The 25,302-nt window shown below is 41.6% G+C and overlaps 1 protein-coding gene across 4 annotated transcripts in view; it reads left to right on the forward strand.

Annotated features, from left to right (window-relative positions):
- The first annotated feature begins 7,347 nt into the window (after positions 1–7,347).
- The window catches only part of epha3 (eph receptor A3), a 96,551-nt gene continuing 78,596 nt past the window's right edge, over positions 7,348–25,302 (forward strand). For 2 of the 4 annotated variants that reach the window (XM_069532931.1, XM_069532928.1), the window contains exons 1-3: positions 7,348–7,526; positions 15,303–15,367; positions 24,322–24,982. In XM_069532931.1, the coding sequence (XP_069389032.1) occupies positions 7,433–7,526; positions 15,303–15,367; positions 24,322–24,982 (820 nt within the window). In that variant the 5' untranslated portion in view covers positions 7,348–7,432. The remainder of the gene's footprint in view (positions 7,527–15,302; positions 15,368–24,321; positions 24,983–25,302) is intronic. The other 2 variants (XM_069532927.1, XM_069532930.1) reach the window with 1 other exon arrangement.

The raw sequence follows: 25,302 nt of genomic DNA on the forward strand, positions 1-25,302 counted from the left end.
CCTTGTGGTTGAAAGGTTTGACTAATAAATAGCTATATTGTAAGACATGTTTAGCTATGTTTTCCAGTGGGCTTGTAATTTGCATAATAGGCATCATAGCACACTTGAGAAGGTAGCCACAAAAACAAAAAAAAGCATTCCAATGGGGATCAGCCCACTGATGTTTCAGCAGAAGGTTCTTACAAACACAGTTGGGATTAAGTTTGTAGATGTGTGCCACGCCCAAAGCTTTGGTTTTCACCAAGCTTGCCAAACATTTGGGCTCCACAGGCGAGACTAGAAGCAGATGACAGAAACACAGAAATCCACCGAAGAGTGGTTTACAGTCGTAGACAAAGACGTTACTATTAAGATGTTTGCATTACATCCTGCTCTGTTTCAGCTTTCGCTAAAAGCTTGTCAATCTCACAGCAACACACATGTTTTATGTCATTCATCCGTGGAGCACATTAATCCTCATGTTGCTCGGTAGCTTCGTACAACTTCCCTGTCAAAGCCTCATGCATTTTCACTCTCTCTCTCTCTCTCTATATATATATATATATATATTTAATTTATATATATATATACCCTTAATGAAAATGCAATGAGTAGGCAGAGAAACTGTGATTTAATGAAGAGGTGCTGAAATAATCATATTAATGTAATGTAATTAGTGCATTAGCAAAGGCTGTTCAGCGTCACTCAGTGCTCCAGCTGCCTTTTTCTATGCCCAACTGCTCAACTGTCGCTCAGGTAACCTCGACAACAGCCATGATTAATGAAAGAGGAGCACCTAATTTAGAAGCTTTGGCAGAGAGCAGGCAACAAGTGTGTGAGCATATGTGTGTGAATATGTGCTTGTGTGTGTGTAAATGCATGCTTGTGTGTGTGTGTGTGTGTGTGTGTGTGTGTGTGTGTTTGTGCTTTATGATTCCACAGTGTCTCCCAGTTTGTCTTGTCCTCCTTTCCCGCAGCACCAGAGGTAAACACAAAAGTCTGTCAAAGTACACCACACTGTGCGTGGACGTGAATGGTGTGTGAATGTTTGTGCAGACTTGTCTGTGTGTTTGGAAAGATGCATACACTATGTGTGTGTTGCATATGTATGTTGGGCAGAAATACATAGACATGTGCTTGTGTATCTGTACATATAAATATGTATCTTCAGGAAAAAAAGTGTGGCAACAGTCTAGACAACACAGATGCACCCAATAGAAATTAGAGATCTGCAGAGCCATCGGCCAATTAGATGCTATTATGAAAGCTGTGTGATACTGGCACACTCATACACACAAACACACACAACTACAGGGCCTGTACTCCATCATCTGTATAATTAAGGTGCTTTTCTCCTGAATATTTTAGTAAAATGTCTCTGCAACAGCGCAGCAACAGACCAAGACTGCTGCTCTGGCTGAAACCATTAGAAAGACATGCACACACACATCATTCCACTGACTGATGCCTTTGTGCCATAGAACATGTAGAACTTCACATTTTGAGCTTTTATACAAATAAATAAATGCAAGTTTCAGACTGAATGCTACACATAAATGAACAAACTTCATTGTTTTCATGGGGATGGATTTTTTTTTTTTTATCCCTGTGCAATGACGACAGTAGCATTGCGTTCTTGAGTTATGTGTTCATCCCCTGAGCTGATTATATTTTGGTGGTCAAAGGTCAAGGTGATCTCACAAATCTGCTTTTTGGCTTAATGAACATGATATCTTCAGAGGACCTTGAGGAAATGTCTTCAGATTTGGTACAAATTTTAATTTGGACTTGAGGAGGCCTCAACAGAATTCTTTCAAATATGGCATTCATTTTTACTTAGACCCACAGATAAACTGGTTAGATTTGTGTGGTCTGAGGTCAAGGTCACTGTGGTATCAATGAACATGTTTTCATTTTTTGAACATGATATCTCAAGTCTGCCTTGACAGAATTTCATCAAATTCAGACCATTTGTCATTTGGACTGAAAGATTAGTTGATTAGATTCCAGTGGTCAGAGGTAAAGTGACCTCAACCACAACAGCGGTGAGGTATTTCTCCAATATATTTAGCTTTACTTTTTTTTATAAATAGTTCAGATGCCACATGCTGCCCTACTTCCATTTGACAATGTATGAATAAAAATGCAAAAACTTTAGAAGTCGCGTTCATTTCTGCCAAGGTCTTATTTGGCATTTAATGTTTTAAAACCAGAGTCTGTGTGTGTGTGTGTGTGTGTGCGTGCATGAATCTAATCCTATAGCAGATGGAGGAGGAATAGTATCCAAGACAATACTGGCAGAAGGAACAGCATATCGTGAGATGGGGTTAAGACACTGTCCCTCAAAGATTGATGAGAGTGGATTCTGTGACTGACGTCTTCCTGTATTAGGACAGCATTCCTTCCCAGAAAACACAATACGTTCATTCACTTTATCTAATTTCCTCCGGCAGCACTTGGCTGCTGCTCTAGTGTCGCAACACTATGAAATGAGTTGATTATTACAGACAAATTAGTGATCACATATTCTGCCTCCAACAATTGTTTTTCCACAATTAAAATGATTAATCTTTCACATTCCCACATACAAAATTACTGCCGATTTAAATTCTGCAGAGAGAGGTGAAAGAGCGAGGGAGTTTCTGTCTGCTTGTTTGCATATTTGTGTGTCTCCTTGTGACAAAAACCTCAGTGCCAGCCATCAAGGAGACCAAAAGTTGTTTCCACCCTCTCTAATTACCAGCTCTTATGGTTTAGCCTTGTTTAGTTGTCCTCCGGTAAATAAACCCTCACATCAGACTGCTTTGTTTCAGGACTTTCCATGGTTTGAGGCCTTGGTGGATGATTGTATTCCCAGGTAGGACAGAGTGATACACTGTTTTAGAGGGATAACCAACAACAGCCATGTATATATAGTAAAGTGTTTATTATACTTATACTTTTTTCATCATGAACTGTAGATGTAGCTGTAGTGGTGTAAACATCAGCAAGGTCATGAAGGCTGTGTTCCTCCTGGTCAGTATTTCCCAGGAAAGGATTGTCAGTGTTGTGGGAATTTGTTGTGTCTGTCATTTTACTGGTCAACTAGTTTAAATTGGTTGGTATGCATTAACAACAATGTCCACCCTGGCTGAATCTGGAAAGAAGGGAACACCAGCAGAAATGTCCAGTAATTCCCCAAAGAAATCCCTGTAATTCCTCACGGTGCTGGTTTGAGATACCAGTGAATAAATGTGGAGGAAAATGATGTTGAAACTGTCTATCAACTACTACTGTGCATGTTGTGGTTAAGAAAACTCCCTCATGTGATGTAATATGCAGCAACGCTGAGAAATTCCCCACTTTTTGCTCTGAAATTGTCTTGTAAAACAAAAACCCTGAATTAACTTTTCAAACGATCATTGTCAGACGAGGTAAAGTACAAATTTTGGAAGAACCTGGAGGTTGCTCTAATGTGCAACACAGAAAACACCACAGCAATAAAGACAAATGTGAGATTTCCTGGTTCCTTTATGTTGTGACTTTGGATTCTGCTGAAACTGATGTATTTTTTGGCTCTTATTTACACTAACTAATACTATTTATTTATTTATCAAATTCTATTTCTATTTTTTTATATCCATGATTTATTCTCATTGTTTCTTCCTTGTCAAGCACTTTTTAAAATAGTTAAGAAAAGAACTTTACAAATAAAGTTTAATATTATTATTGTTATTATTATTCATTGTTTCCCAGGGCAGAGTATTTTAAACAGAAGGTTCTTACACTATGCAATAATCCTATGTTTTGTATTAAAATAAGCCCAAAACATTTACTCCCATCATGCTTTACTCTCTCCTCCCTGCCAGCCACTGCAGCAGCAGTGTGATGGGACATGACTGAGGCTGAATGTGGACAGAGAGTTGTTGGCAGTGGGAAGGAGGCCCAGCTCGGTCTCACAGGACCCAGTTATGGCAGGACGGTCGGTCGTTCAGTCCTATCAGAGCAGCCTCCCGCTGCATGGCCTCTCTCTGGGTGAGAGGGACACTTTGCCACATGAACCATAACCCAATTAATCATTGGTGCACATACAGAATAGAGAGGGGCATGTGATTTCTTTGTTTAAACAGACACACTCAACTGGACCCAGTTAAGCATAAACATGATTTTAATGTCCAATTCGAGCTCAGTTTCTCTGCCTGATGCAAAATTAAAAACTTTGACCTGAAATTGGTTGCAGAAAAAATGTGTATGTAATCACAGGCACCGACTTTCACTGTTTTAAATCTATTTTATTGTATCACTAAATTCCTGTAATGGGGGTAACAGTGCAGTTTCTCCAAAAAATACGTAAAGTAAAGATAAGACATTTTGTTGTAATACACATGGGTGTAATGTAAATTTGAAATAAATAGTGCTGACCTGGCCTGTGCAGTTTTCGCCAGTTTGAGAATCCTCTGCAGTTCTGTAAGAAAATAAGAGGACAAGGGAAGAGGCTGGAGAGCAGTGGTGCTGGCAGTGGTAAGAAAGCGTCCCTGGTATGATGTTTGGTGTGGGGGGATAGTATTACATGCCAGGGGCCTGCTGGCTTCTCCTCCTTCCGTGCGCTGTGAGTACGGTGGAATGTGCCGTCTCAGAACCACAGGGAGGAAGAGTGTACTGACAGCGTGCGGTAAACACACTCAGCCTATCTGCCTGTTTGTTTGTTTGTTGGTGTGTTACTGTGCAAGAGGGGCCAGGCCTTGGCAGCTTCAAAGCTGCTCCCAAGCAACATCTGTGCCGCGAGTTCAGAGCGCTGCGCACAGCCATGTCGGGGACACATCACATCTTACAATTGCAGCTCTAAATCAATATTTTCCTCCCATCTCACACTGGATTGTTCCACTGGCTGGAGTTCAAGAATGGACAAGCGCTCATTGAGAAGAGGGAGGAAAAATGTTCGAGTGGATAGACGGGAGGGACCCATCGCGTTTTTTCCGATTCACCACAATCAGAAACACATTTTCAGCAATTAGTCTGAACTAACTTGCAGGTTTATTGACTAAAAACACAGTGACAGTGCCTCTCAGACAAGCATATGAAAACAATTACTACTGATTATGTTTGACTGTCAGAATTAGGTTCCTCATATGCCACATTATAATCACATTCACTGTGGACACTTGTAATCACTCTCTTCTTTGTTTGACTGTCATTCTTCTCTATTGTACTGGGGGAAATATTTTAATTTGTGAACACTCTTGTGCAACTTCTAACTATTTAGTTCTCTTGTAAAAGTGCATGTGAAGTGTACCGGAATTTATATCAAGATTAAACGATGCAAGTAATCCCTGAATGCCTGATTTCATTTGAAAATCCATTATATACAAAATCCTGTCAGTTTCCCAGTTGTTTGCTGAGAGAGCTCCTCACTGAAACTAAACCCTCGTGTGTGCAAACGGTGAGTCCAGAGCCAGCAGTCTTTGAATTGATTGTCAGCAGTGGGGCCCTCAGTATTAATCTATTTCAGTGTGTAATAAGTGAATTAGTGGGATGTAGGAGATGATGTATGATGGAGGCTGGCACGTCTAAAACCTGCTGTAAATCCACATGCCACAGCCACTTAATAATGTGGCCAGAGACCTCCTGGCATCATTCTTCACTGTATCCATTGACGACCCAAATCTCATAAATCTCCTCCTGAGTACGTTGGAGCTGTGAGGTTGCAGTTAAGTCATTTGTTCTAAAAATATGAACATTAAATGCACTGTAAAAAACACACATACACACCAGTTAATTTTAAAAGGACTTCTGAGCACATTTCCCTCCACATAATATACTGAGTATGACAAATGATGAAAAAACAGTACTCCTGAAAATGCAGTAGCTCGTGAAACCAGTGTTGTAACCGTGAAAGTGTTTTTTTTTTTTTTTGCAGTATAATTTGTAGCCTCGACACATTTCCCCAAGTGTGTCATTCTGTGTTCCTGAAATTATTCTAAAACAAACAATATATATTTATATATGAAGCGAGGCCTATTGTGTTGACAAATTGCATTCAGGAAATTCAAAATTAAATATTTTTTTTGTAACCATCTCTTCAAATGTGAATATAGCTGTGTTGTTGGCCTCCGTGTGCGCCGCTGCGTTGTTTAACTTTTCCCATACGTCAGATGCCTTCCCAACCTCCAGCCTCCAACCCCCCACCACAACAGCTGGCCTCTCAGCGAGGGCCCTGACATTACACTGCCACCCTTTCAGTGTGGATCAAGTATTGTGGTGTCAGGACAGACCCAAATAGACCCAAATATGAGCACATCACATGTCCATTCACACAGCGGTAAATATAACTCTGGCCTTCAGTTGGCAATCATTACAACATGGAAAACAGTATTTCAAAGTTTTTTTTCCCCTTATTTTCTGAAGACACTGCAGGCTATTCATTGTATCTTGTATGATACTGTAAATTACATTTGACTTATTTTATTAAAATGAAAAAATAAGCATAAAAATAAGTTTAAAATGACCTCACTCTCTGGCTTTTATATTAAAAATAAAGGCAAAATTTCCTCCGTTACTTTTTCTGTGTGCCTTTCAAAAACTCACCGTAAAATAGAAAACAAACAACTGGCTTCTATTTGTTCCAAAATAAGGTTATAAACATGTTTTGTTTATAACGTCCCAGCAACAGTCCAAACTCTGGATTAAAACTGACAGGATCCCGTTGGCTGCTCCAGTTTTTTAGATTTAAAGCAAATGGGCTGTGCTGGTCGTTCCGCAGTCCAAATAAAACCGAGTCTTTCCTCGTGTTTGAACCAAAATCACAGAGCACTTTTTGCCTGTTTTATTAAAAACATCAGGTTCTTGTTGGCCCTTCTACTTCACTGTTTAAAAAAGGGAAATGGGGAAAAAAGTGAATTTGATTTACACTCACTATGTTGGAATAAAAAGCCTGTAGGTCCTGCCTCCATGTGCTGCACTTTAAATAAAGCCTATAAGTGACACGCTGCTGTACCAGCAGGTCACATATTTCCTTTTAACAACCAGAACCTATAACTTTATTATTTAACCAACTTCCTGGGAGAATAAAACAGAGGAATACAGCCAGTGGAAAGAGTGGAGGTCAACCTGATTGAATTATTAGAGTTGCAGGGACACATGGCGTTTCCCTTCTTGTTCCCAGATAGATCTCTGATATTTTTCTTAGCCTCCATAACAGTGATTATAGTGACTCAGATTACAGCTCTTGGTTTGACTTTTGCTGTAAAAAATGCTGGAAAGGCTGAGTTTTATTGTTCGCGTCAGGAAGACAGGACCGAAGCTGACCTGTGGTGAACTTGCGCGCTGTGTTTTTCAGACTCTGTAGGACCCAGCGGAAAACTGCTCCAGCCGGAGGGAGACGGGAGCGAGAGAGAGGGAGAGAGGCTGAGTGGGGAGAAGACGCTCTCAGATCAGTCAGTGGCTTCATGGAGTTATGTACCTCTGATCCGCCGCCATGGATTGCAATCCGCGATCACTCCTCTTCTTTTTACCTCTTTTGTTGTCCTGCGTTGTTCCTGCGTTCCCCATCATCTACCCCCCCAATGAAGGTAAGGGCAACTCTCCGGCTGCGGACATGTGCGTGTTTATTTGTGTGTGTTTGTGTGTGTGCGCTCCTGTGCACTAAGGCACACGTCGGGTCCAGCGGTGCGCAGACTTGCTACTGTCCAAAATTTAAGTGATAACAATAACAAGACGATCCAGAGCGCACGGAGGAGAGACTAAGAACCACCGGGAGCCGGAGTGTGATCAGTGCCAGACAATAACAAGACATGAAACTTGACAGCAGCTCCAGACACGGTAGCCTAATTTCGGATTATGTCGCGAACGCGGGGTTATTAGTTGTTTAAAATCGGAACTGAGCTTTTGGCGAAGCAGCCACCAACGCACACATGCATTGTTGAAGAGGATGTAAAGATGTAGAGAAACTCCGCTGTCTTGTGTTTCCACGAGAGGTTCATGCTGATGTGATTCATCCAAGAATCCGTTTGGGGTAGACGCCCCAGTTACGCTCACAGTCGCGCCGATTTAAAGGCAATAAATAGAAGATGAGCGCCCTCGCATAGTGCGTAAAAACGCGGATGGTTCTTTTTTTTATGGTTTTGACCTGAATAAACCCAAAGCGGAAGACTGTGCCACATGGCGATCTTGCAAACACACGATCCTATTTAAACCTGTAATGGTTGTATTTTATATATAACACAGATATGAAACCGATGTTTTATTTAAAAATAACTGTCGTACGGGTGATTTCAGTTCCCGTTTTTTCCCAGAGCAAGTTTCGCTCACTTCTTTATGTGGAGACCCGGCCGAATAAAGTCCACTCTCAGGACAGTCACTGCTTGAAACACGTGAAACTGTGCCGGAAACAAGTGAAACAACAGCATCCTATAAATTATGATTTGCTCAACTTTATTAAAAATAAATAAATAAACAGTACCACTTTCTTACGTGCAGTAAATACGTGTTGAGGCTTATAGGTGTTTTGTTGTGAGGTCAAAGTGGAGATAAATTAAATATATTAAAATACAAGTGAAATGTTGGCCCAAGTGACCCACACTGTAGGGTCACCGGGGAAATAATGAATACACAAAGTATGATAGAAGCAATCTACTCTCAGGTAATTAAATGAGTGGAAGCGATAGAAGACAAACAGACGAGAAAACCATGAAGTCACTGATGGTTTCGGAAGAGTTTGAAAAGTTTTGGCCTCATCACAACAGTTCAGTTCTAATCTAACACAATCGATTGTGTTGTTTGCCGTCGAGATATATTTTTTCTAATCCACACTCACCCGTGTTGACCAATAACCGAATATCTTGAACTTATTTTCTTTATTTTTTTATTTGAGAACCTAGTCTGTACTTTCACCGAAACTTTTAAATTACCTTGGGAAGTGTAAATAAAAACTTTGGTGATGTCCTCTGAACGAAAAGTTTGGTTGCATGTAAAATTCATCCAAAAAATAACAATACAAACTCAAGGGCTGTGTGTTTGTGCCATGGAGAGAGTGCTGCTCGCTGCCTGCTCGTTATGGAGCAACACATCACTGGTTTCCATCTGTCCTGGACAAGAAATGGATCGGGTGGTAAAAAAAAAAGTAAAAAAATAATAAAACATAATAAATAAATACGGATTAAGTCAAGGTCAACCAGTCCTGTGCTGCAAAATGTCTCCCTTTGCTCTGGGAAACTTTATTTCTTTACTTTGTAATAGCCGAGGTGTAAGTAGCTTATTGAAATATAAGGCTGATGGACGCAGAGCGGCTTATCAACGCGTTCAGCGCTGAGAAATAAACAAGAGCACATCAAATACACAACACTCTCAGAAAATATACAGTCATCCACTGGTGGGGAGTGTGTGTAGGCCTGAGTGTGCGTCTGAGAGGGACCCAGAGTGTGACAGAGGGAGAAAGAGCTAGAAATGGATAAATCGTCTCACCAGCTTTTAAGAATTAATTGTGTCAATATTTCATTATAAAAAAAAAAAAATCGCACAATTCGCATTTATTCCAGCACATACATCTGCCAGAGAGTGTCAGTATCGAGCTGCTCCGTCTCTACACACACAAATGTATACAGGATTTACAATAACCACCATCAGCTCTCGCTCTCTTCTCCAGCTCAGTGGTGGTGTCAATGCGTCCTCTTGCTTTGTTATTAGACAGATCCGCAGTTTTCATTAGCAAATATTAATTTAAGCTCAAGAGCAGAACAAAAAACTAACGTAAAGTGACTGCAGGAGTGAAGCCACCATACACGTGTACTTGCCCCTGATGGAACAAAGTAAATAAACTTAAATGTGATTACACGTTTAATAAACTGAGTGAAATCACAGTGAAAACACTCTGAAAATGGGAAAGTAGCAGATTATTTCTCTTACTGGTTTTATTAAAGTCACTTTTAAAGGCACCAAACACGAGGTCTTTAAATAAATAATATATATAATCACATATATAATTAGACACAGTGACAAGGTTGACAAATCACGAAACCTGAGTCTCTCTCTTTGCCCCCCCCCCTCTCTCTGTTATCCACGTAAAACGACGTGTGCAAGGTAAAATAGAGAGAGAGAGAGAGAGAGAGAGAGAATGAGCAGGTCAGTGTTCACATAGGTTTAGTTTTTGCTGATGAAATAATGAAATGACACTGGGAACTGAGCACAAAGAACATTTTTGCAAACTTTAAACCCCGTGGTCACAAAAAAGATTCGATAACACACTCGTTATTTTGTAGTTTATACGAAAGACGTATGTATAAATCACCAAATAAGCTGTTTGGCATATAAAGAAAAATTAATGGAAAACAAACTTCAACAGTATGACGGGATGATGGCATATTATTATTTTATTATTATTTTCCTTTCTATTCATAAGGACACCAGAAGTATGTATGTCTTCGCCAAACTCGGCTCTGTGCCTCGACCATTTTAAAAAGAAATAATATAACGTTTAATGTTTGGTTTTCATAAGGTCGCAATAAAACTGTGAAACTTCTGGGAAAGTTTGGGGAAATACAGAAAAAAATCGCTGCGAAAATCTTGTATTGATTAATCCCAAGTTTGGAGATATTATTACATTGTTTTCCAGATATAGTCGAAGAAAAAAACAAACAAACAAGTTGCGAGTGGTTTTTGGTGCTGTGCTGCAGTGTGTCTGTTTGCGTGGTGTGACACCGGCCCGCTGCGGGGCGTCCGGGAGGCCTCTGGTATTTTTAGCCGGCGGTGGGGAGGCTTGGCCCGGGGAGCCTGGCCCAGCGGTCCCGCTGGGACGAGCGGGGGTTTGTGAGCGATGGCACCTTTCAGAGGTGCTGGAAATGTGCTTACACACGCCTATCTTTAAAACCACCTCCTCTGCTCTGTTTCTACGTATACTGTATATTCACGTTTGTGTCTTCAACAAACCCTGAGGATGGAGGGATGACATCCTCAGTTTAACAGCAGGTGGTTTAAGATTCAGAGTCTGATAAAGACAAGGTGTGTGTGTGTGTCTTTGTTAGTGTGTGTATGTACTGCATGTGTGTAGAAATGTAGAATTATAGAGTCTGTGTGCAAGAGTGCTTTTATGTGAGTGCTCAAGTGTTTGCGTAGGTTAAGATAAAGAAAGAAGGAAAGAAAGAAAGAAAGAACGAGGAATGGGGGCAGAGGGGCTGGGCAGGCAGCAGCAGCAGCAACATCAGACAGAGCGACTCTGCACTTGAATAATTCATAATGGGAGGTGAACACTTCACCCTTTAACACAGACACAAGTCGCCTTACTTTGCCTGCACTGCGGCCTGCCAACCTTCACATGCACAGAGGCTGCACAGACACAGCCCATCCACTTATCACACACCAGAAATCAGAGGTTGTCTGTTCTATTCTATTCTACTCTATTCTGTTCTGTTCTCTTCTATTCCAGCATCTCTGACTGACGGCTCCTCCACTAATCCACTAAACATTTTAATTGTGTCTATAAGGCTGAGGATTAAATTTCCCTGTGCATCTGTTGGGAACCACTTTCTTTCATCGTGTTTTACTGGGGCTGTGTCAGTAAGTGGCACAGAGTCAGGGGGTGAAATAATTAAGGGTCCATCAGTTTTAAGTCTGTGCCAAACAGGACAGTCATTCAATGCCAGCCGTTACATTACGAGAACATAGACATGGAAACAGCCGCCCTGTGGATCTCTGCTGCAATGATTCATGTTAATATTTCAACACGTGCTTTGCCAAATGATACTAGGTCACTGTAGCAATTGACAAGACGAGAATTAATGCCACATGGCCGTGGACTTTAACTGCGTTTGGAAGGTGCCCATTGGGTTTAATGGACAGTTTATATGCAGTCCAATCAGTTTATTACTAAAAAAAAAGCTCTCTGGTTTGCCGTTTTGTTTTCTACCCTCCATTTTGTGGGGTTGTTTTGTGTGATTGTGTGTGTGCGATGGTGGCCTATAGGTATGTGTTATGTATTGATTCACCTGTTTCTACCTCTATGATGTTTTGCTCCCTCCCAGACAGGCTGACTCAGTTTGCTATTAATACTCCGAGTTCCCGTTTAGAGGCACTCCCTGATGGGGCAGGGACTATATGCTTGGCTGACGCTAGCTTGCTAACTGACTGTGTACGTGTGTGTTTCTGTTTGTGTGTGTGTGTGTGTGTGTGAGAGAGAGAGAGAACACAAGAAAAAGAAACAGCGAATGTGTCTTATTCTGCGCCTGATACAGTGCGCATGTGTGGGAGTATGTGCATGTTTTGGTGAGCATCTCAAGAGTGCATGCAGTACAAGTGGGTGTGTGCATAGCCTCTATATGTGTGTGTGTGTAATTATGTGTGTGTGTGAATGCTTTTCTCTCTAAGTGTGGAAGTGTTTGCATCATTTCGGGAGATGTGTCTCAATTTTTGTTCATGTTTTGTTTCTTGGTGTAATTTTGTATGATTCTGTGTCTTTTTGAAACCGTGCGCAGTCTGAGTATCCATGCATGTATTTGTGAGCATGCGTGTGTGCGTGCACGCGTGTGTGGGGGCTGACTTTCCCCAGCCAAGTGCAGCTGGAGGGGGCTTTTTCCTCCCGCGATATGAGAGCCATCTAATTTTCTGCTCTCAAATTCCCCCGCTCAGCTCAATTTGAGTGGTGGGCTCGGCTCGTTGAGAAATGTAAATTGGAAGCAATGGCCCTGGATGCTGAGCTGCTATTATCTGACATGAACAGATAGCTTCATTAGACTCTAATAGGAATGTGTCTACTGCCACTCAACTGGCTGAATGGCTTTAGCACGGCTACAGCTCAGGTGAGCCTCAATTTAGTCAGCTTTTGGAGCCTGGAATTTGATAATAAGTCTGTGTGTGTGTGTCTTATTTTCCCTGCTTCCATCTCAGGCAGTTTTTTTTGCCACGCTGGGTGATAGTTATCAAACTTGCCTGAAGAAAAGGATGATTTCCATCTCAACCTTTGTTCTGGTATGAAACAACAATTAGCTCATGTAGAGCGGTGAAATCACAGCTCTGTGCAAATGTAGTTCTTGCTGCTCGTGGGGAGTAAAAAATATCTTGACTTAAACAGTTTCCACGGTGCCACATTGGTCTTTCATGACCCACAACTCCTCTCTTTGACACTCTTCAGACATGTGTACGCTCTTGCTTACTGAAGCTTTGGATGGGGGAATACAGGGTGAATGGAGATACAGCTGCAGGGCCTTACCGCACCGCTGCTTCCTTTTGCTGTGTGTATGCTTTCATGGGTATGTGTGGGTCTTTTTTTGATTGTGTGTGTGTGTGTCATGAGCTGTGGACTGACTCCCGGCAGGATGAGGAGGAAGAGGCTGAGTCAGTCTCAAGTTCTATCTTAAAGGGGGAGACCGGAAAAGTGAAACATCATTGCAACTCATCCAGTTTATATTAGCTGATTATTTATCCTGTGCAGGCTCATGACGACATGTTTAGTCACTAAAAACACATTTTATGTTTTCACCCCTGTCCATTATTTTTTTTTCCGTTGGTTTGCTAGTTTGTAAGAAAGACTACACAAAAACAACAGAACTGATTTTCACGAAACTTGGTGGAAGGATGCTGCACAGGTCAAGGAAGAACCTAAAAAATGTAGCTGCGGGTCCAGATTAACGGACAGATCCAGGATTTATTTTTATTACTTTCTTTTACATTGCAAAAAAGAGCGTTTTTCAGACTTTTTTTTCCCATTTTCCAGGGAATAATTCATGCATCTTGATGAAAAAAGATCTGGCACATTTAGAAAACTGATATCCATGACAGTGTGAAATCTGGTGCAGCTTGATTGAATTTAAGGGGACTTTTGGGCCTTGCCTGGGGTACACACTCTACTGAGTGCCGTTCTGGTTAAGATATGTATCCACAAAGAGGCGTGGAAAAAAGCTCTTACACAAAGTTGAGTCAATTTCTTTTACTTAATAATAAAAAGGAAACGTGTTAAAACAAACATGAATATAAAAAAATGTACAACACATATTTACGGCGGTTGTATTACAACTTCTCACTGGGTAAGTTAGTTTCATCCTACAGTCACTTCTTATTCACAATACAGCAATTCATTATATTATTATTCTCAGTTTTCTCTTCATGAAATCTAGCGAGAAAGGATTAAACATTCATCTTAATTTACTTAAAAAATTATCAAAATTATTCCCAATACTTAAGTATTCAATTGTTTTACTAGAAGTGAAAGTATTGTCTAGTATTTGTACTAACCATTGCAGGAGAGGTGGAGGAATCCATGGAGCATAAGGCTGCCTCCACTTTCCCCACTCCCCACTCACAGTGTCGTGGTCCGTACTGACAGGTGTATTCGATGACAATCATTCACACCACAGCCATGTGTATATACTAAAAATAGAACATGTTGTAGCTTATGTTTTGTTTTCTTTGCTCGAGGAAGACACTATATGTCAGAGTAGATTTAACTGACATATCACGAGTTGGATCTCCTCACATGTGCACAAAAGTCGCCTTCACTCTCCACTGTGCACATGAGACTCTCGCCTGAGGACGTGGGCAACAATGGTGCAATTACCAGTATGGACACAAAAATATACCACTGACATGGCTGCTACTTTGGCACCGTGCCGTTCACCATATGAAACCCCTCTTTTTGTGAACCCCAAAGCTCCAGCTTGCACGATGTGTCACGCCATTCCTTGTCTTATTCGGTTCTGTTTCAGATTGCTTGTATTAGACATGGATTTCCTTCTCCGCTGCCTGGCTTCTGCTTAAAAAAGAGAGTTCTTGGCAGGACATACATGTAAAATTGTATTTCCATTCATTATAAATGGATTTAGTTTTTATTTTCACAGTGCCCAATTGAATTTCTGACCACCTCTGAAACTGGCAGCATGTGTCGAAAATTTTGATCCGGTGCTGTTTTGCTTCACCTGGGTGCAGTCCAGTCATCACGTGTGTGTGTGTGTGTGTGTGTGTGTGTGTTTGTGTGTGTGTTTGGCAACATGCAGCGGGGGTCAAGATGGGTCAAAAGTATGAAAAATAAACTGTGAAAAAACACTTCTCCTTGTGGTTTTTGAAATGTGGGCTCCACTTTAGATCAATACCTCCTCAGGATATCTGTGTTGTAGCCAACGTCCGGCTTTGATGCTTTACACAGCAAAACGGGAAGCCCTCGCTGTTGGTTAACATAGGATGTATGCTGTGTGTGTGTGTGTGTGTGGCAGCTGAGTAAACAGAGTCATGATCATTGCTCAAAGTTGGTGCTCCCTCCTGCGGGATTAGATAAGGGCTAATTGGGGCTAACAAGGACTAGACACTTATATGTTCTCTTTGTTTCCCCCTCTCTCTCTCTCTTCTCTGTCTCTCCCTCACTACAGTCAACCTGTTAGACTCTAAAGCAAGCCAGGGGGAGTTAGGATGGATTTCCTACCCATCGCATGGGGTGAGTATATTTTCCACCACTTCATCTTTTAATGTGCTCATACATTTGGGAGACGGAGCCACCTACACCGAGAGGAGGTGGGCTTCTTCATCCCCACTCCAGGATTTTTTAAAACTCCTGTGGGTCTCACCGTGTCAGGACGACCCAACAAGCCAAGTGCAGATTAACCCACTTTTTCTTTAGACATTTCTTTTGTGCATTCTCCATCTCACAGGTTAAAGGTTAAGCATTTGGCACTCGCCATATGGTCGACATGCTTAAGGGAAAATGTACTTCTGTGCCTGTTTATTTGAGTGTGTGTGTGTTTAAAGAAAGATTAAGGCATTAACGGATTTTGGGGTTGCGGGCACAAAAGCATCCACATATAAATGTCGATAAGCTTAGCCCCCTTTTTTATAAGTAAACATCACATCAACAACAGAGATGGCATTTTACTGCTGTTTTACTTGTTAATCCATTTGTTCCTAATGTGCATCACCTCATTCTGTCTATCACATGAACACAATCTCATCAACTTTTAACGTGACCTATTCTTTCATTTAAAAACATACAGTATATCAATTACATTCAAAGATTGTTTTTTTTGGTCAAATTTTATAGAATCCTTTATTAAAACACCTTTCATTATAAAACTAAAGCTGCAGCAACATCCTCCCATACATTTTGAAAAAAAAAAAAAAACCTATGCAGCCTCATCTATCAGCGTCTCTCTGCTACTCCCTCCAGTGGGCTCTCACTCAGTGTTTATTTGTTTAAGTATTTGGACTACTGTGCCTTGGGGCAGGCCCACTGACACACACACACACACACACATTCACATACAGCACACTTCCTTGTTTTTCCTTTATTAAGTGTTAGAATTACTCCTTGGCAGTGGCTTAAGGTAATCCAGTCATTTGTTCCGTGGGGCTGCCAAACCTTGTTTCCCTCGGCCATGTACAGAACTGGCACCGTCAAAACGCTCAGAGTTTCTTCACGAAGTTGAACCACAGATAAAAAAAAATTTGAAAGAAGAGAGAGGGCTCCATAGGAAAAACTGCAGGCAAAATGCATTTAGTCAAAAAACAATTGCAGGCTACAGGACAACTGCATGAGCGATTGAATGGAGAGATTGATGTCGTGCTGATAGATGTTTTTCACGTGTGAGCGAGTAGGAAAATAAACATCGATATCGGGGACATGATCCAGCGCTGGACAGTGGAATGTGTGCTGGAGGTTATGCAGCGAGGTCTGCTTTATTTCAAGTAATTTGCTTTGAACAAGTTCTGAAGAGAAAAAGCGTGTGATTGTACAGTTCATGAAAAAGCTGCCGGAATCGGAGCCAATGTCACTGTTGGATGAAAATGACTTCAGAGGGGAAAGAGAGAGAGAGAAGAGGACAGGATCAAAAGGATAAAAGGGATGAAAAGTGAGTGAGAACAGAGGAGAGAGAGAGAAGGAATAGAAAGGATGATTGAGAGACAGAGAGAGGGAGAGATATTGCTGATGATCAAGTCCTCAAGGTGAATCATCTGTAATTACTCACGTCATCCACTGACTGTGCTCCGATAAGCAGCCTGCCCTGGGAGACTGCTGCTCACAAATGATTTCTCATAATGTGGCAGCCCTCACACACACACACACACACACACACAAAGGGTCATTCACGTTGATGGTGAGGCTGCTGCTATTGGCCTACTGAGACACAACGTGCTCTGGTCAGAACAAATTAAGAGCTTAGCCTCCCCAGGACGTTCACTCCGGAGCCACCGACTGGCCTGTTTGTGTGTGTGCGATCCAGATATACTTTTATCTGTCTGGGAGGCAGCCTGATTGCTGAGCAGTGTCCAGGGGGCTTAGTCCTTCACTAAAGACTAAAGAGTGTTAAAGATTACATTCTTGCGTGCTTTGAAAGCATTCTTCAGCAACAAGCCAACACCCCAGACACTGGCTCTGCATACAAAATAGAATTAATGGGCACAAACAAAGTGAAGTCCATTTTTCATATAGGACCCAAGAGGGGATACAACGACATAACTGTTTTTGCCAGGACTGTTGTGTATTGACGTGATTCTTTATCTGGCGTTATTATTTAACATGTGTAAATATTAGACAGGCTATTGTTATTGTGGAAAGTTTAAAATAGTGATTAGAAACCACTTCAGTTCAAGTCTTAACCCCACATATTTCCAACATTTCCAACAGTTTTTTATTTTAAAGTAAAATGAGTTCATGCCAATGTTATAAAGCAAAGTGTTACTTTATTGACAAAATTAAGTTTTTATTTATTTGTTAATTTGACAATGACAATGCAGAGAACCCTTGTAACATGTTGCAGGAACTTTATACACATTTACTGCATGTATAGGATTTCTAGCTGAGGCTAATTTGCTATCTCTGTCCCTTGTAAAAGGGTATAATACATTGTTACATTATATGTTAAACCAATTGGTAGTGTCAGTGGGACTGCTCAATCAACATCCCAAGGAAAACCATATACAGAATTTGCTTTGTATTTCACTGTAATAGTAATATTTAACATGTTTAGGTTTATACTCTCCACAGGATTGTAAAAGTATTTTCTAAGCTATGTAACAATGGCACCCACTGAACTTTTGTGTTATGGTAAAGAAGCTTGACATCCATAGAGCAAAAAACACCAGCAGTCACAGTGTGTGAACTCTGCATATACAGTTGGGAACAATGAGAAATATTTAATACACACCCACACACATCCACATCTCACATTCCAATCCTCAGGTCTGGAAGAGGAGGGTGGGGGCACATGTGTATAGTTTTTGAGTCCATCTTTAGTCTGCCAGCTTTACTTCTGCTGCTCTTACAGACTACGTTTTCAACTTCTTTAGTCACCCAAGAGCTCTTAAAGCTTTCAGTGCTGTGCTGCCACCCTGTCTGTGAAATCAGCCTGACCAGCATATTCCCTCCTAACACCACACACACACATAGAGCGAGAGAACAGAGAGGTTCATCCACAAGGTTTAGCTGGCCAAGGCGAGAGGCTATAGAGAGGAGGAAGAGGAGGAGGAAACTCAAAGTGTGTTATAGATGCTTTCTTCTTAGTAAGACCACTTCTAACTCTGACTGACAACAAACGCATACACCACGAAATGATGTCCAACATTATATTAAATGTACCCTGTAGTACAAGAATATCCCAATCCATCCATCCATTATCTGTTCTGCTTTCCTTTGAGCGCTGCGGGGGGAGCTGGAGCTCATCCCTGGTCAGGTCTCCACCGTATCGCAGCCAACGTACAGAGACAAACAATAATTCACACTCACTTTGCCACTTTCACTTTTCACATCCCAGTTGTTCTTAATTACTCCTCAAACAATGAAAATGTTAGTTGTTATTACTAAAAAACAACCTAAGCAAATATACAGATATACTATGGATGTCCTATATGTGTACGTCGAATATGGAGCTAATTTGGAGCTCATGGAAAATACATAAAAGTGAATGAATTAATGAACAAGCTGGCCAATGGCCTTAAAGACACATTAAAAAACCATGTGAATTACAGTGCAGAGATGCTCCTCCTACACATCAGGAGGCTCTCATGCTTCCATCGTCCTTCAACAATTGCTGTTGACGTGTCCTTGAGCAAAGCATAAACAATGATTAGCGCTGGTGAGGCTCGGGGCCTGTTGGAAAACAGGAGGAGTGAGGCCGATGGGGAGGAATGAAGTGTGTGTTCAGGTTTCCCTTTGGTAAGACCGGCTGGTGAAATGTCCTCTGACTGATATGCTGCAGTTGTCGCGTCTGTGACCACCATGACCTCCGCGGAACCCGAAGCGTATAAGCTGCATGGCTGCATACTTGTTGTGGACACTCCAGTTTTTTAGTTCCAGCCCTCCTCTCCAGCTCTAGAGCTCTAATGGACAATTGTGAATTCATTGCATAACTATTTATTCATTTAATGCCTAAAAAAACTTACATGTAAGACAAAAAATATTAGGCTGTTACCAAAATCCCATCATTGAAATAAAGCCATTATTGTTAAACCTTAGAATCGATGGGTGATTTTTTAAATCTTATTCCCTAAAACACAACCAGTCAAATGCATTGTTAACCTAAACTGGTCCAAGAACTTAACTCCCATTGACCTTCATGTCTTTGAAGTGGGTGGACTGGCATGCTGACTCTGTGATTCTGAGACGTGCCTGTTGCAGTTAGTTTTTAACGTCCCGGGCGGATCGAGTTACCACAGTCCATTTTACTGTCCCTTTAGCTGACGCACTTACCTACAGCACAGATCAGAGAAAGGAGCTCACACCAAACTGTGCCCCAGCTGTGACCATCAGGCGGAGGGTTTAGGGGGGTGGGGTCAGAGGTTACAAGGACCGGTGTAGGGTCCCAGTGTTGTTATATATCAATTAGAGGGCAGGGAGAGGTGAGTTACGCCCCCCTGGAGAGAGACAAGGGGGTGGCTGCTCACTTTTAGACCTTTATTTATTCTGGTTGACACACAAACACTTCCGGACATTCCCAGCGGGAGTTGACTCTGCTGGCGGCAGAGATTCCATATATTTTGCTGAAAGCGAGGAGTAGAGGTCATAAAAGTTGGCTCTGGATTGTTTTTTGCTCTTTTAAGCGTTGTTGACTATCATTGTGAATCGATTAACATTGTGGCTTTTGTCCGGCAATCTGGATTCTTATGAAATACATGAGCAGACTAAAATTCTGATCTTGTGTCTGTGGTTTTTCATCAAATTCCTTGAAGTGGAGACTCATGGGTCCCATAGAATTTCCAGTCTACTTCCGGATCTTGAGATAGCTATGGTGGATATAGGATTTTTCTAAATCCATGACCATTAAGGGGCCACAAGATACACGGGGGGGGCAATTATATGTCCAACATTCGTTTATAATTCCGGATCCAGTAAGGTTCACAATTAAATCATTCCTTGATTTCTGGTAGATCAATATCTTTGATTCAAAGCCAGACATCGTTGTCACATATATATTATAAGTGTTCAGAAAAAGATTTCAGCTGGGGCCAGTGCCCCCCTCTCCCTGGATCCACCCCTGGGAGTTAGGAAATGATGTTAAGGCATTATCCCTTTTTTTTCCTCACACTCTTTTTCTCTTCAAGCGAAGGGCAGTTAGAAAAAACAAGCCCTGCCTAACTAAACCCAGGAAAGTGATTCAAGGTTGGAGGACTTCATTCTTATGATGTAATATTTGGCGGATGTGGGCGAGAAGGGTAACTCCATGTAATAGATGCTATCCTCCAGAGTGAGATCCTCACATCGTAGCGGAGGTCTCGTTTACTTTGGCTGAAACTTGCTCAAGTCGAGTCATCTTCTCTGGAAAAGGATGTAGCATACTTTAGACACACACATACACACACACACATGCATACACACACACACACACACCTGGGTTTGATTTTGAACCCTGTGTGTGTTTGCACTTGGTAAACTTCAGACCCCTCCCGAAGACGGCTGAAAAGTAGAGACCCATCACTTCTAGTCATTTTATATTTAGTCCGGTTGGCATCATTATGCTTGACATGAAAGTCACAAAGGAATAACACATTATAGCGGCTCACAAAGACATCTGCATATAATAGAATACACACATACATTCACATACATTCACAAACACCAAAGCAAACATACAACATTCTCACAGGGAACTGCACTATGAGGCCCCCTTTTCAGGGAAAATGCATGTTTATGCTGCATTTACATACAAAAAGGGATACGTCCGTTTCAAACGACAACTCTCACTGCCCACGAACTTCTATTAGTTCTTTGCATTGTCAAGTAATACATCCACTAAAGGGCAGTGCAGGTCCAAGAGTTTCTGACAACAACAAACGTGGCAATAGTGGAGAAAGTTTTGACAATTTACCTTTGTGCCACCATTGTTGAAACCATTTCCTCATGTCTAGTGTCGTCTCGCTTGAACTATTGGTTACACTGCCACCCGTGATTTCATTCGGTACGGCTCCATTTCGTCTGTTTTGTATTGGTAAGCTTTAAAAAGACGAGCACCAATACGGATTAGGCAAAAGCAGAATATGTACAGTTTGCATTTATGTATCTAATGTTGAGCATAAATGAACCTAAAGAGGAAACCAGTGAAATATTACAATACGTCGCTCACTAAGTGGAGAAGCTCTTGAAATAATGAGACAAAGTGCAGACACAACCCAGAGCAGACACTTCAGCCTGCTCCACTTTTTCTATGCTAGCTCTTATACATCATAGAATCCTGGATCACAAAACTTATACAATCAATTAAGTTTTTTCAGAGACATAAAAAATGTGCTGACAAACCCCAATGATTCTCAGAAGTTATTTTTAACAAATTTTATTTGCCTAATTCTCTTTTAAAGTAACTGTTATTGAAGTTTTAGACGGTGAAGTGGTGCATTTTTGTACAAAGTGCCAGACTCTAAAGACATTTGGCTTGGGTCAGGGAAAAGACTGTACTTCTGCTTGGAAATAGAAAATGTCCCCAGACCAAGATCTTTCCACAACCCAAGTTCTAAAACAAAACTGTAAAATGTGAACCATGCTTTAATGCTACAATGCCATGAATGAAATACAAACCTTTTGTCACTTTACTTTTAAATTTGTTCAGGAAGTTAATTCATATTTCTCATTTAACACACTTATTATGCATGCTTGCAAATACATATGTAAGAGTTGCAACAAACGTGATGCTTAATACTGTGACGTCCCAACATTATTTTACACACATTTCAACTTTCTGTGTCAACACCTTCATCACCATGAGTGTCCTATTTTATGTGTTTTTGCACCAAATGTGAACCTTTCTATTTCTGTATAGTCTTTTTTTAGCAGGTAATATTTCCATGGGTCACATCTGCACAAAAAGGTTACATCTCTGGTTGTGCTGCTTCCTATCCTGGAAGAAAAATATTTAATTTTAACAAAGAATAATAGACTGTATATGAAGCTGCAGCAGAGAATAGGAAACATTGTTTTCATTATGCTCAAGTAAGTACATTATCTTATCAAACATAATGTCAACAGCATCACTGGAGTCAGTGGGAGATCTTGTCTTGCCTCTCTGTTGTGTCAGATTCTGTCAGTTTACCTTTTTGCATGTCATCACATCATTTTTATATTTACATGTAACGCCGAGTGGTTTCACGTCTTAGCCGAGCGAGGTGAAAATGTTAAGTTCAGCTCCGCCTCTCTATATTTAGCCCCACTCAGCTCTGTCCACTCACCCCTGTTATTGTTAGCCCCACAGAGAGCTTGGACTACACTCCTGATGAATGAGGTGACGCTAAGCAAAGCATGACGGGGGAGACTAAACACCAACGGAATCACTCACCCCTCAAGTTTCCTCTCACTTTGTCTCTCCCTCCTTTCCTTGTTTTCCCGACTCGCTCTCTTTCACTTTTCTCTTGCCTCCTCCCAGGGGTGTTTCATTAACTTGGCTGTGAGATGAAAAGCAAGTGGCCATCCTTCAGCCTGAGAGCTCCTTGAAACACCGGACGCTCATAGATACGCTTTACTCCCACACACACACACACACACACACACACACACACACACACACACACACACACACACATACACACACATGTAATAGAGAACCAAGTCCTTCTTAGCTCGTCATTAATTTCCGTGTTCAGGCTGAAAGCACCTGCTGTGCCCGCCCGCTATGAGCCTCTAAACACTTCACATGAGCCTATGTGAATGTATATGTGTACTTGGGTTATGTTTCCATTAATTCCTGTGTGAAAGCGTTATTTCAGTCTATACCTCTCTAAAAGGTTCCCTTTCTCCCTCTTTCAGGCCTATACATCCATTCTGACTTTCACAGAAAGAAAATAGTAAAGGATCCATTTCCACTTCTAGACCCATTTCTTTGTCCTAATGTCAGTTTTAACAACAATGAGCCCAGTGTTTCAGGTGTTTGCCCATTCATCATCGCTCCGATTCACTGTTGATTTGCCTGGACACAGAAAGCCAAAGCGTATGATCAATGAGTCTTCCCGCTGTGTTGAATTCAAAAGGAATGACCCCAGCTTTCTTTTTTTTTTCTCCTCTCCTCTCTCATTGCTTTCTCCCAGTGGAGGGAAAATGTAAGATAGACACGAACGTTCCTGGTATACACTCACATCTGTCTATACGTCGTAGTTCCTTTTTTTTTATTTTGTTCCATAGTGGATTGAGCACGTTTCCTTCAGTAGCAGTAGTACTGTGATGCAAATAACCAAGACTGCAGCTTGAGAGTCCTCACTCGTAGAGAAAAAACATGTTAGTTAAAAGGGTGAAGAAAAAACGAGACGCTATGAGATTTTGTTAATTTTTAACAGTAATTAAGCAGCTTCACACACATTTAGCAGGATTGAGATGGTATTTTGTCTCTGAGATATTTTCACAGAGCCCTAATCTAGAAAATTTGGCTAAGGCAGCAAGTTTGCTTTTAATTAATTGGAGTAATTTATAAGAGATCTCGTAGTGTGCTTTTTCTTTTTTACCCTTAAATGTTTATTAGATGCTTAGTATTCAGCAAGAATCTGAATCTAAATAATTCATATGTAAATGCTTACAGGGTGGATATAACTTTATTTCTCTCTCTGTTATCTTCCCCTCTTTTCCTTGTATTCCTCCTTCTCTGACTCCAAATTCCCTCCTTCTTACTCACTCTTCTACTTTTCTCGACTTTCCTTCCTCGCCTTTCTATTCACCCAAAACAACTCTTTACCTTTCCTACACATTTTTAAATTGCTTCCCCCCTTTTATTCTTCTTTTGCCTTGACCCTCCTATAATTTCTGAAAATTTTGCTCTTACAACTCTGCCTTCTTCCTTGACAATCCTTTGCTGTGCTACTCCCCGTTTTCCCTTTAATCTGCCCTCTTTATTTCTCTTGTATTGGTTTTCTCTATCTCTTTTCTGTTTCTGTTGCTCCGACTCTCTGTCTCTCTTCTACACCTCTCCCTCTCTCCTTCTTTTTCAGTGGGAAGAGATCAGTGGGGTGGACGAGCACTACACTCCGATCAGGACCTTCCAGGTCTGCAACGTGATGGAGTACAGCCAGAACAACTGGCTCCGCACCAACTGGATCCCTCGCCAGTCTGCCCAGAAGATCTACGTGGAGCTGAAGTTCACCCTGAGGGACTGCAACTCCATCCCGCTGGTCCTGGGCACCTGCAAGGAGACCTTCAACCTCCTCTACCTGGAGGCGGACGACGACCAGGGCAGCCACTTCAGGGAGCACCAGTTCTCCAAGATCGACACCATCGCCGCTGACGAGAGCTTCACCCAAATGGATCTCGGCGACCGCATCCTCAAGCTCAACACTGAGGTGCGCGAGGTGGGTCCCATGACCAAGAAGGGCTTCTACCTGGCGTTCCAGGACGTGGGCGCCTGCGTAGCTTTGGTTTCGGTGAGGGTTTACTTCAAGAAGTGCCCATTCACTGTGAGGAATCTGGCCTCCTTCCCCGACACTGTGCCCATGGACTCGCAGTCGCTGGTGGAGGTCAAAGGCTTGTGTGTCAATCACTCCAAAGAGGAGGAGCCTCCACGAATGTACTGCAGCACAGATGGGGAGTGGCTCGTGCCTATTGGGAAGTGTCTGTGCAACCCAGGGTTCGAGGAGCGAAGCAACACCTGCCAAAGTAAGACTTGCCTTCTTCTAGCCATGTTTTTCATTTCTCTGCAACTTTCCTTGTCTTCTGCTCATTCTGTCTGTTGTCTACCTTTCTTAATGTGTGAACCTCATTTCTCTTTCACATCTATAACTACAGCCTGCATTTCTGTCCTTATTTATTACACCGTGTGTGATACATTGCAAGGTTTGCCAAGGCTGCAGAAGTGTTTGATGTAAAAACTGTCACACTTCATATCTGTCAACTGAGAACCTTTGATCTCAAATGTCCAACCTTTATGCAGCATGCATGTGTGTATGGGTATGTTTGTGAGTGCATTGGCGTATTGT

This window comes from Paralichthys olivaceus, chromosome 10, assembly GCF_024713975.1.
Source record: "Paralichthys olivaceus isolate ysfri-2021 chromosome 10, ASM2471397v2, whole genome shotgun sequence".
Taxonomy (NCBI): Eukaryota; Metazoa; Chordata; class Actinopteri; order Pleuronectiformes; family Paralichthyidae; genus Paralichthys; species Paralichthys olivaceus.